The sequence below is a fragment of the Mauremys mutica genome, chromosome 13 (assembly GCF_020497125.1).
Source record: "Mauremys mutica isolate MM-2020 ecotype Southern chromosome 13, ASM2049712v1, whole genome shotgun sequence".
In the NCBI taxonomy this organism is placed as follows: domain Eukaryota; kingdom Metazoa; phylum Chordata; order Testudines; family Geoemydidae; genus Mauremys; species Mauremys mutica.
Window position 1 is genome coordinate 16,924,943 of NC_059084.1, and position 13,109 is coordinate 16,938,051.

Consider the following 13,109-nt stretch of genomic DNA (forward strand, 5'->3'; position numbering starts at 1 on the left):
TCTGCTCCAATTTGTGATTCCTATTTATGCCTCTAAGGATTGCATCAGCCCTTTTGGCTTAGGTCTCAAAAAAAGGGGAAAAAACAGTCACAAAACAAATCAGACAATCTAGAAACTTCTAGAAGTGGACTTAATTCAGATTTGTTGAAACATAGGGATAAACCGATCAAATCAGTGTTCCATCTATTCCAATATATTTACCATTTTCTGTACTAAGCGCAAAGCATGCCTCTTCAAATTTGACTTGACAAATTAAAGCACACAGCTCCTCAAAAATAAATATATAAATAAATTAAAAAAAAGAAAAGCCGTCCCCACATGCAATACTCCTCCTGGGAGAGTGAATGGAGGCACCTCACATACCATCTGGTAGTCGCATTGTTTATGCATCATTAGCACTTAGATGGATGCAATACAAGAACTTGGATAGAACTGTATCCTGTCTGTGACAATACCCACTACCAGATGATTCAAGAGGTAGAAGCAAGAAGCTATGAAGTAGGCAGGTTTATTCCTGTCCAAAAGAGAAGAAACCCCTTATCAAAGGTTGCCTTGTGCCCTAAAAGCATGAGGATTTATTATCTTATTCAAGGTATTAAAAAAACTAAAACTAGTATTTCCATGTTGCTTTAGTGATTTACCTAGCCACTATGGATTCTTCAGGAGAAATTCTGCTTTCAGTAATTTGCCACCAAGCATAAAGGCCCCTTGATTTTATTTTATTCCTTAAAAGTTTACTTCCTCCTACCCCCTACCCCAAGACATTGTTAAAGCTCCGAGGTGTTCTCTCTGGTTCCTTTTTGCAGAGTTCCCTGATCCTAGTCTCAGGAGTTCAAAGCCAGTTTTATTTGTCTTACTACAGTATTAGTGCTCTAAGGGCCTGATTTTCAGAAGTTATGGGCGTGCAAATTGGGCATTTGAGTCTACAAATGAGCGGAGCATTTAACTGTACGTTTGCATGCATGATCATAAGTCATGTCAGAGTTAGGCATAGACTGAGATGCACCTAAAATTAAAAAAACCCAAATTTCAATTTTTTCCAATATAAATTTGAAGGGATGGGAAAAACACTTTAAACAAGTGCACAAGAACTGTTTTATAGGACTGCAATTTTAGTACAATGCGTTAGTAAAAACCCATTTAAAGAAAAGAATCTACTAATTTTATTTAAAAATTTAAGATGGTGGTTTTTGTTATGTTTTTACTACATTATGCTATTATTCATCACCCAAAATGAAGGGGTGTTTTATAAGCACAATTACTGCTTCCTATTTCTATTTTTATTACTAAAAGAGCAATACCTTGATTTGAATTTTCCTCCAAATATATTTTTAGTTTTGTTTTGAAGGGTGCTTAGAGTTAGAAGCACCAAAAAACCCCAAAGAAACCTCCAAAACTTTAAAATTTAGTACCGATAATAATAGTGGGACTTCAGTTATTTTCTGATTATTAGATTACCTTACAACAGTAAATACACATTTCTAGACATTTTAAACAAGTGTTTCTTATTTATTCACAATTTAGACAGTTTAAAGAAAGACACAAAAGAAATACAAATGACAACATCAAAATGAAAAGGAAGTTTAGTGACAGAAAGTGAGTTTCTATAGCCAGTGCTCTCCATACATTTGAAAATATTATCCAAACACTGCAGATGCAGAACTCAAATCAATGCCACACGATAAACTGCTGTTACTATTCTCTTTGAAATTAAAATGGAAATGGAAGTTAGCTGCCTCTTTATTTATGATCACATGAACCACCTAATTTTCCATTTCTGCTTAAAGCAATATTTAATATCTTTTACAAGATGAATTCTGCAATACATTTTGAAGTAGCAACTTCATTTTGTCTGAGCTCTGCTTAAAAGAAAGTCAGTGTCAATTTTCTTTTTAAACAAACAGTTTTCAATCTTGCTTGTCAAACATGCAATTCAGAGCAGCGTTACACTTGCGGCTTGGAGGTATCCTTGGAGATACTGCAAGGCTTCTGCATTCAGACTAGTACTCAGCATTGATGGAACCTTAAACATAAATAAGACAGGCATTAATATGTGCATGCATTAACCAAATACCACTATATTTCAAGATTCCATCAGTCTGAGGGTATAAAATACGGAGCTAACTGAAGTCCTGACACAAGGAGTTTTTGCAATGTGAAAGCACTTCCTGCAACAGACATGCCATTGTCTGCCAGCCCAAGAAATTAGTATCAGAGATCTTAATTCCCAGCATTTTTCAATACTGCACCTTGAAATTGAAATTAACATGAGCAGCTTCGCTTATATTGTTGTATTACCAGTTTGGGTAGAATGTGAAAAATGAAAACAAACCAATTACAAAAATCAGGTGCCTTACACAGTAAGCTGTACCCTGATCTCTCTGCTCCTCAGAAATCTTGAAGGCTACTAAGAGTTATGAAAACTTAAAAATATTATGTGTTCTAAGGTATTTTTAACTGCAGCCTATTAGTATTTCCAGGCACGAGACTATTCATCCTGAAAAGGTGTTTTCCATGACAACAGTAACAGAGTTTAGTGTTTTTCAAACTGTGGGTCAGACTCAGTACTGGGTCACAACATGTAATGCACTGGGTCGCTTTGCTCTGGTCAGCACTGCCAACCGGGACGTTAAAAGTCCCTTCAGCGGTGCTGCCCAGCTAAGGCAGGCTAGTGCCTACTTTTTCCAACACTGCGCTGCACCCTGGAAGCGGCCAGCAGTGGGTTCGGCTTCTAGGCGGGGGGGGACACAGGACTCTGTGCGCTGCCCCCGCCTCAAGCACTGGCTCTGCACTCCGATTTCCGGCCAATGGGAGCTGGGGTGGGAGGAGGGACGGCGGTGCCTGTGGACGAGAGTTGTGCGCCACTGCCTAGGAGTTGGACCTGTTGCTGGCTGCTTCTGGGGCACAGCACGGTCTGCGGTGCCAGGACAGGCGGGAAGCCTGCCTCTGCACCCCGGCTGCGCTGCTGACCAGGAGCTGCCGGAGGTAAGTCCACGCCCCAACCCTGTGCCCCAACCCCCTGCCCCAGCCCTGAGCCTCCCCAAACCTTGAACCTCCTCTTGCACCTCAAACCTCCCATCCCCGACCCCAGAGACTGCATCCCCATCCCATCCCCCAACCCCCTCCCCCAGCCCAGAGCCCCCTCCCATACCCGGCACCCCTCATTCCTGGCCCTCAACCCTGCACTCCAACCCTCTGCCCCTCCCACACCCCAAACGCCCCATCCCCAGCTCCGTTGGGTCGCAGGCATCAACAATTTTATTCAACTGGGTCCCCAGAAAAAAAGTTTGAAAACCACTGACACAGCTGAAGATACTGATTTGGAGCTTTACCATTCTATTTAACTCATTAGTGGCATTGGATGTTTTCTCTGGATTCTGCTTCCAGTCCAGGCATGATCTTCCCCAGAAGACCAATAAATGCATTAGAATCTAATTCAGAATAGTTTTATTTTTTCTTCAACCCACCCTTTTCCCAAGAGAAGATAGTTTACCCTAAGAGGTGGCAACATTTTAAACTCTTCTCAGAATCCAACAGAAGTATCTGGGCCCTTATTAGCCTAGTTAAGTATCCCTTACAGAAAAATACTTCAGTTGCAAACTAAATGAGTGAAACAGCCACTCAGTTTTTCTGGCTAGCAAGACATCTTGCACAAAATAAATGCATTGCAGAAATGGAGATTAATGTGCCGTACATTAACTGTTACCTACCCTGCCTGGACATGCAGTAGATAGCTTGTGAAGAGACTGTGCCAGGTGGATTTTAGGATTGTTCACCATTTGACCCACAGGATCATGTTCTTTTTTCCCAGCAAAGGCGAGCTGAGAGAATGCAGTCTGGTATCCTGGGGTATCTTCTATATCAATGAAGTGTTCTTCATCAGGGATGGTATCATCTTCAGGCAGTTCAAAGAGACCAATTAGCGCCTGCAGTAAAGGAGTCCTGCCACAGGACAAAGGAGGATAAAACCAAAATAGACACACATTATGTCCGCATGGATGGATTTTAAAAGAATACTGAAAACTCAAATTTATCTGAACCTGAGTGAGAACTAACAAAGGGCCAGGTGTTCATAGACTGCGTCCTGACTTGAGCAAATCCGGGCTGCGTAGGTGTAATGGATGTGCATAAAAATTTACAGGCACAACTTGGGTGCTCTTATTAAAAAGATGGAGAATGTATTCATCTTGGATTGTCTCAAGTTCTCTTAAAGTGTTTAAGGAAAGCAACTCTTTTAGACTACTCCATTCATGCTGCCATTTAATTTTTTCCTAATATTCTAACATTGAGATCAAATCATTTTAACTATAACTTAAGTTACTTGCCATTTGGACAATGGAATTTCTATGAGGCTTGATGGCAAACAGGAATTTTATTAATGGAACAATGGCAACATCAGAACTAAAGTTATATATAGGCTCAATTATATTGCCATTCTAAAGACCAATGAGTCAAAATCTGGCTTGATTTTTCATAAGTAATGCAAAGGTAAAGGAAAGTAATATTCTCTCAAGCAGGATCCTAGCTGACCTGTCCAATGGTGCACCCCTGTCAGAGGGGTAGGGAGAGCTCAGTGGTTTGAGCATTGGCCTGCTAAACCCAGGGTTGTGAGTTCAATCCTTGAGGGGGCCATTTAGGGATTTAGTTGGGGATTGGTCCTGCTTTGAACAGGGGGTTGGACTAGATGACCTCCTAAGGTCCCTTCCAACCCTGATATTCTATGAATACTGACATCTGCTCTGGAAGGAGCAGTGTAATATTTCTCTTAGTAACAGCAAACAGGCCTGAACACTCACTCCATATTGCAGCGAGCATATCTAAGACCACAAAAGAATATTTTAAAAAAAAGGGGATTTGATTAGTTCAATTGCATAAGCAGCACTATCTTTACCAACAAACCTTCAGGAGCTGTTCTGCACTTACCACAGTTTTGTGTATTCTGTGTCCATCATGGGAGGACACTCCGTTAGTATTTTAGTAATACCAACAGCACAGATTTTCTTCTCTACTTGTCCAGATACTTTCTGTATTTCAGGAATTATAATTTTCTCCAAAACCATTCCAAACATCCTATTGTGATGTTATAAAACAAAAAAATAAGTATAAATAAAAATGGTGAAGGGGAAAAATCCACCAATTATATTTAAAATAAACATATACTAAAACGGTGTATGTAATCTTCAGGGAGTGATCTAAAGAAAAGCAATGCTATGCCACCACATGAAATGGGTTCATTCAAAAATCCAAACCAAGTTAAGTTTAATTTCCTAACAGGAACAGAATCAAACTTCACAATTCCCCATGATCATCAGTGAAGTGATCTAACGAGTTCATTCAATAGAAATCACATGGAAAAGTAGGTTAGATACACTAGGAAGAAAAGAAAGACTAGAGGATATGAGAACTACCCAGCCTTAGAGAACAAATAAGGACAGCAACAAGAGGCATCAGAAAACCATACAAAAATGTGGAATCTAGCATGACAGAGCCTTCCCAGAGGACCCAAGCTGGAAATTGTGTGTAGGCAGCACACTCTTCCCATGGATCGAAGTGAAACAGGAACTACCTCTTGCCCCCTTCAGGAGATACTCTTTGGCAGGTACTCAGACAATCAGAGTGATTCAGGGGGAAATCACAATCAGCCAGTCTCAGCAGAAGAAAGTATTACTGCTACATGGAGCCTTTGATATGGTAGCAGAAATCTCAGAGGATAACCCCTCCTCCAGGATGGGGTGGGGGTGGTAAAATGACTATTTAGTTGAAGGGACAAGTACTTGTTTTCTGATTTTTAAGTAGCCGACCAACTATTTCCCACTTACAAGTAATAAATATACAAAAGTCTTAAGAAAGAATGATACTAACTTTGGCTGTATGCTGTCAAATATTTCTTGAAGTGCTAACGCCCCATATTTTACACAGTACAAATTAATGAAGACTAGGAAACCTATTGAAAGAAAAGGATCAAGTTAAAAACTATCTAAAGAATATTTGTACATACTATTGAATAACAAGAGACTTCTCTGAACAAGCTTTAGAAGGAGAAACAGACTGCACCATTACTACTCAACCTGGCATAAACCATCTGATTTCAAAAAGTGGTATTTTTTGATAAGATTAGAAATGGTGATCCAAAGAATGTAAAATTTTAATTATAGAAACTAGATTCATTCTAGTTTATCGAGATTTGTTCAAAAAGTTATGCACAGGGTACAATTTTAGATATCTAAAAAGAAATTAACCAAGATTGATTTTCTCATGCAATGTGTTAAAGCTCCTGCCATAATTAGATAAACTAAGAATTATAGCAATTGTAACACAACAACTGTCAACCCTCTTTCCTATGTGGCTGTTAGGAAAATCACTTAATTTCAGTTTGATGTAGGTTGTTATAACAATCATACCATTCTCATTCCTGCCAAAGACACACATTTAACTACAAGACTAAAGATTTTGTGGTCTATTGTATGATTTACATAGTGAAAGAACATAAGATTTTATACTGAGTAACTATGATAATCTCTAAATTATGGTGTAAATCACCAAAACACATTTCACATTTCAGTTATTTGCCACGTTATGTTTGTGTAACGCAAAACCATAACAATGACCACAGCTGTGTTAAGGCAGAATAACTTCCCAAATACATGAAATGTGAGAGTCCTATAACTGACATACAAGCACATCAGGTCACTGTAAAAGTTTCTGTATTTAGAGTGCAAGTTTGATGAAGCTGGAATATATATTGCTTCTCAGTATCAATATGAGATGAAAATGAAAGTCTTATGGAGTGTTTATTAACAGTGGTGTTAGCAATATGAAGGTGGAAAGGAACACACAAGTCTTTCCCCATAACTTTTTATTTCTCTTATTTTAAGGTTTTGGATGGATGGAGTGCAACCTTAACTGCCTCAAGATGTAGTTTTTGTGTGGTAATGGAAATAAGTTGGTATAAATCATAGAAGTTCAAGATACAAAAGACCTGTTAGGTCATGTACTCATCCCCCTTAACCACTGCAGGATTCTTCCCTATGGTAAGTTCATCCAGTCACTTTTTGTGTTCCAAGTTATAGGGATTTCTGTATATCAGAATTCATATATGGCACAAAACTTACTTTTGATAAACTTTGTTGTTTTGGAATTTTGAAGTCTTTGGAATAGTAGAATGAAGATTTGCTTCCTGTACTGGTCAACTGATTCTCTAGAAATTTAAAACAATTATTCAAGTTACACCTGTATCTTGCTAATGTAGTTTTATAGAAAGTGTATATAAGAGTTTAATTTAAAATTATAACATCTGATTGAAAAAGATACCAGTGCTAAATTCAAAGTACATAAATATATCTGGTCTTCAGTAATTAGGCTTGAACCTAATTTCACAAGTTATACTCACGGAGGCATATGCTCTATAATACTATTGAGAAGATAGAATCCTTGATGGTCATTAGCTTTAGAGGCAATCAGCTTCTGGAACACACCTAATAATCCAGGCTGTAAGTGAAACAAATGAAAGACAGCATTTTTCTCTGGTGTCACTTAACAGATATGAGAAGAAGAACTAGCAAAAGTCATGCACCTATTTTCCTAAAAAGTATATCAAGGAGAATCAAACAAATCAATCTAACAGACAATTTCATTTTTGCAGTTAGAGACAAAAAGATTTAGCAAAAGGACATTGATGGAACCAAGTGTTCAAGAGTTAGAGCTAACTTTGAAAACTACTTGAAAGCCAAAGTTAATTCAGAACATGGCTGCCTGCCTGTTCAATGGCATTATCTGCTCAAGCCTGACTCTGTGAGGCTGGGTGGTGATGGAGGATCAGGACACGCAAAATAAATTTGCTGCTAGAAGTTGCAGGGAGAAGCATGGGGGGCATATTTATTCCTCACCATTCCAATGCTCTTTCTGGGAGAAATCTTTGTCCTTTCCTGTTCCAGAGCTCTACTGAGATGCACCAGTTTCTTCCATCTCACTAGCAGAACTGGGGAAATCTATTTGCATGCAGGGCTGGCTCCAGGCACCAGCATCCCAAGCAGGTGCTTGGGGTAGCAATCTGCAAGGGGCGGCAGTCCGTGTGTTTTTGCCCCCAAGCAGCGTGCCAAATTGCCGCCGCAGACGGCGGGGGCAGTCCATGTGCCTTTTGGGCAGCACGCGCGTTTCCGCGGCGACGACAGCTTCTATGTTCAGCTGTCCGCGGCGGCGCAGCTTCTGTCTTCCGGCTGTAGACAGAAGCTGCCTCCGAATTGCTGCCGCCGCAGAAATGCACGTGCCGCCCTAATGGTGCATGGACTGCCCCTGCCATCTACGGCGGCAATTCGGCACGCTGCTTGGGGTGGCAAAAACAGTAGAGCCAGCCCTGTTTGCATGCCAAGAGCAGCAGGGACTGGACACAAGAATTCTGCATCTACAATGGTTAGCTGTGTGATGGAGTGCTTGCCATCAATATAGAAAAACTGAATGAAGAGGATGTGCAGTGTACATTGTGTTGTGTACATTATTCTTCAGTTTACTATGTGAGAAGTTTGAGTTTACAAAGGGAGTAAAAACTCTGTATTAATCTTGCTATCTACTAAATTTATTAAGTTTTGGAAAGTGTGTCAGTATCATTTGTCTGAATTAAAAAATGCAGTGATAGGCATGTTGCAGTCAAATTAACCCAACTTACAATTTTGTCAGCTGCAGCACTTGCTATTGTACTGGCACCCTTCTCTAAGTATGCCTGGAGGAGTCTCACCAAAGGAGGAATGTTTCCTGTTCTTTCCCACAGTACTGGTTGGAGGAGATGAGGAAACAATGCCATGTAGGATGACGGGATGTCGTTCTTATGCATTTCCAATAGCAGAGACATCACTTGAAACACGTATGGAATAAACTCTGTTATGAGGGAGTAGAAAATGACATTACACACAGTTGAAAGGGTCACTATCAATTCATACAAACATATTTCTGTCTGAATTATTTTTAAACCTACTATTGTGACAAGTAACACCTAAGATCCCTGTAATGAAACCTAGGAAAAAAGTTTTTCTGCCCCCACATTTACTTATTTTATACATTTGCAAGCATTTTGTGTATAGTCAAATTCAAATTTTCTCCATTTGTCAATTTTTCACAATGCAACAGAGAGGAGAAAAACTTGAAGCCTATGTAGATGTTAGAAAAGCTACAAAAACTGACAGGATGATTCAGGGATAAGGGTAGTAAGTAGGGCTGTCAAACAAATTTAAAAAAATAATTGCGATTAATCATGATTAATCACACTGTTAAATAATAGAATACCAAATATTTTTGGATGTTTTCTACATTTTCAAATATATTGGATTCCAACTACACCACAGAATACCAAGTGTACAGTGCTCACTTTATATTTATTTTTTATTACAAGTATTTGCACTGTAAAAAAACAAAATAGTATTTTTCAATTCACCTAATACAAGTATTGTAATGCAATCTCTTTATTATGAAAGTTGAACTTACAAATGTAGAATTATGTATAAAAATACTGCATTCAAAAATAAAAATGTAAAATTTTAGAGCCTGCAAGTCCACTCAGTCCTACTTCTTGTTCAGCCAATTGCTCAGACAAACAAGTTTGTTTACATTTTAGAGAGATAATGCTGCCTGCTTCTTGTTTACAATGTCACCTGAAAGTGAGAACAGCCATTCTCATGGCACTGTTGTAGCCAGCGTCGCAAGATATTTACGTGCCAGATCCGCTAAAGATTCATATGTCCCTTCATGCTTCAACCACCATTCAAGGGGACATGCTAATGACGGGTTCTATTTGGTAACGATCCAAAGTTCATTTTCATTATCTGAGTCAGATGCCACCTGCAGAAGGGTGATTTTCTTTTTTGGTGGTTTGGGTTCTGCAGTTTCCGCATCGGAGTATTGCTCTCTTAAGGCTTCTGAGAGCATGCTCCACACCTCGTCCCTCTCAGATTCTGGAAGGCACTTAAGATTCTTAAACCTTGGGTCGAGGGCTGTAGCTATCTTTAGAAATCTCACATCGGTACCTTCTTTGCGTTTTATCAAATCTGCAGTGAAAGTGTTCTTAAAATGAACAGCGTGTGCTGGGTCATCATCCGAGACTGCTATAACATGAAATATATGTCAGAATGCAGGTAAAACAGCAGGAGACATACCATTTTCCCCCATGGAGATCAGTCACAATGAGTGTCATCAGCATGGAAGCATGTCCTCTGGAATGGTGGCCAAAATATGAAGGGGCATACAAATGTTTAGCATATCTGGCACATAAATACCTTGCAATGCCGGCTACAAAAGTGCCATGCAAATGCCTGTTCTTACTTTCTGGTGACATTTTAAATAAGACAAGGGCAGCATTATCTCCTGTAAATTAAAACAAACATTTGTTTTAGCAATTGGCTGAACAAGAAGTAGGACTGAGTGGAGTCATTTTTTTTAATGCGATTAAAACTGTGATTAATTTTTTGGGTTAAATCACAAGTTAACTGCAATTAATTGACAGCCCTAGTTGTAAGTTACCTGTGTGGTTTTTTTTTTAAACTGGTTAAATTTTCAGTTCGCATGTTCTTTATGAACAAGGAGATATTGGGATACTGTATTTTATAAATAAACCTCTTTGGGACCGTAGATATAATATGTAACTCGGAATTACTGCATTAACAAATATGCATAGTAAGTCATTGCACATTACATACACTACAACATAGGATGGGAACACAGACAGCTACTTATGGCTTTTAGTTACCTTGCACATCATTCTGTAATATCTCAGTAAACACCATAAACAAAGCCTCTTCAAAGCTTCCAACAGCAGCAGGGTTTGCTTTGCAAGTTATCCTTATCGACAAGCATATTGATTCAAACATGTAATGGTTAAAGTGAGGTTTGCTTGGGTTCTAAAAACAAGTTATGAATAAACAATCAACTCAGACTTTGAGCCAAGTCAGTTATTTAACACAATGTAACTTATATTTAAATTGAGAAACCTAATCTAATTTTAGTCGAAGAATAAGTGCATTATGCTATATTTTTCTAACAATAATTTCAGTGACACCATGGGATAAAGCAGTAAGATCCACTAATATTCGTTGTCTAAGTTTTTATCAGTTTTGGAAATATACAATACAGTTTTCATAACTAGACAAACCAAACAAATATACAAAAAGAAACAGCATGGGAAAACATCTACTGAAAAAAAATAAAAAAATATATTTTGCAGTTATGTAACAATGTTCATTCAATTCTTTATCTATACAGCAAAATGTAGGCTTTAAAAAAAAAAGTTTATTTGGTTGGCAGTTGAAGGTGGCCTGTAGTCTTCACAGGATTGTCTATATAAAGTATAGCAGTCCAACTTGAACTGAAAAAATCTGTTAGTTATCAAGAGATTTAAACATATCAAGAGTTAATTTCTTCTTTTATGTATAACATTTACAGCCTCCATATTTCATTGGTTTAAACAACTGCCTGAGAAGTCCCCAATACAAAGGAAAAACAGAGACAGCTTTAAGATTTATGTGACTATCCGTGACAAATCCAGATTTATATACTGGCCGTTTGTGTATATACAAAAGCTTGTACTAAAATAATTGTTATATTATAAATACACTTAAAAAGTTTTTTATAAAGCTTGTATTTCAAATGAAAGAGGGGAAACTCTGCAGGAACCTGTGTCTACAAATGAGGATAATTTTTCCACTGTTAGGTATGAAGAATGAGTTCCTACCAAATGTAAAAGAGTTGCTTATTATTTCAATTGGCAATTTGTTGTGCAACAACCAGTATTTTAACAAAAAAATCATTTTTAAGAAAAACAAAACAGATTTCTGCCTTAAAAAGTAGAAGCAGCAGCTAATAGCGAAGTGAACATTGTGCTCGGATAGCCTTCTGTTTACCTTACTGACAGCCAGCAGTTTCTGTGTAAGCTGAGCGATGAGAGAAGGGATGTATGGGATTATAGCTTCCTGTAGCAGAGAAAAACTTCTCATAACAGCTGTAAATAAATTGAGATAGAGAATTTTACATCCATGAAGATGTGCCGGCTTGCCAGTTATAGATATAAATCCTTTGATCTTGTATTTGTATTATAGTAATGCCTAGAAGCCCCAGCTACGATCAGGGCCCGTTGTCGTAGCTGCGACACACACACACACACACACACACACACACCTTGTCTTGAAGAGTTTACAATCCATAGTCAAGACAAAGATTTTGGCAAATGATCATTATCCCCCATTTTACAGATGGGTACAGAGAGATTATGTGATTTGCCCAGTATAAATCTGTGGCAAGAATTAAACCCAGATCTTCTGAGTCCCAGTCCAATGCATTAGCCACGAGACACTCATACATTTAAAGTCTGCTGTTAATATATTTCCCAGCTAGCCTTCAGAACGAGGGACATGCCTCATCTGAGGCCTTGCTATGTTTTTGTCACGTACAAGCCTGTTATAGATACTATATTTCCTGGGTTCTACATTTGGGCCATGGCAAAATTAGCTATGTTAACCTAACTAATAAGCACCTGCATTTAGTGTGTGTATCCACTTTAAAAAAAAAAATGGCATAAATCAGGAGTTTCAAATCAGACTGAGGCCCATAGCTAGAGTAGCTTCTTACCTCAAGTTAAGTCAGTTTCTCAGTGCACAGTATGGAATTTCTTACCTTTCATAATATACTCATTTTCAGATGAGCCAGGAAATGTCAGAGCTTTAAAAAGGTTCGTTAGTAGCACTTCTACAAATGGTGCCATTTCTGCAGCTGTAATGCTGTAAATGAAAAAACACAGTTTTGCAACATTTCAATGTTTTATTCAAAATGCAATTTCTGAGCAACTTAGGACATTCTGATATGATGAGAAAAAAAATCCCCTAAAATGATGATAAAAAACCCAGAGGTAAAATTACTTCTAACTGAAAACTTACAGTGTAGCATTGTTAGTTCCTCTCATAGTAAACAATCTCTCAAGAGCATGGGCTGCATAGGTATGAACCACAATACTTTCTGCTTGCAGGTGATTGATTAAGAGAGGGATAGACACCAAAAGTTGTTCTTTAGGTACCTACAAAAACATAGTGACAACATTAAAATTGACATTTTAGAATCAGACACCTGTATTTTGA

At 38.3% G+C, this 13,109-nt stretch overlaps 1 protein-coding gene across 2 annotated transcripts in view; it reads right to left on the bottom strand.

Moving 5' to 3' along the window:
* Positions 1-1,480: 1,480 nt before the first annotated feature.
* Positions 1,481-13,109, bottom strand: part of CSE1L (chromosome segregation 1 like) — a 33,076-nt gene continuing 21,447 nt past the window's right edge. For both annotated transcript variants that reach the window (XM_044986355.1, XM_044986356.1), the window contains exons 15-25: positions 12,912-13,048; positions 12,652-12,755; positions 11,883-11,980; positions 10,733-10,883; positions 8,663-8,871; positions 7,391-7,488; positions 7,113-7,198; positions 5,863-5,944; positions 4,924-5,070; positions 3,711-3,942; positions 1,481-2,023 (exon numbers count right to left, since the gene is read on the bottom strand). In XM_044986355.1, the coding sequence (XP_044842290.1) occupies positions 1,934-2,023; positions 3,711-3,942; positions 4,924-5,070; positions 5,863-5,944; positions 7,113-7,198; positions 7,391-7,488; positions 8,663-8,871; positions 10,733-10,883; positions 11,883-11,980; positions 12,652-12,755; positions 12,912-13,048 (1,434 nt within the window). In that variant the 3' untranslated portion in view covers positions 1,481-1,933. The remainder of the gene's footprint in view (positions 2,024-3,710; positions 3,943-4,923; positions 5,071-5,862; positions 5,945-7,112; positions 7,199-7,390; positions 7,489-8,662; positions 8,872-10,732; positions 10,884-11,882; positions 11,981-12,651; positions 12,756-12,911; positions 13,049-13,109) is intronic.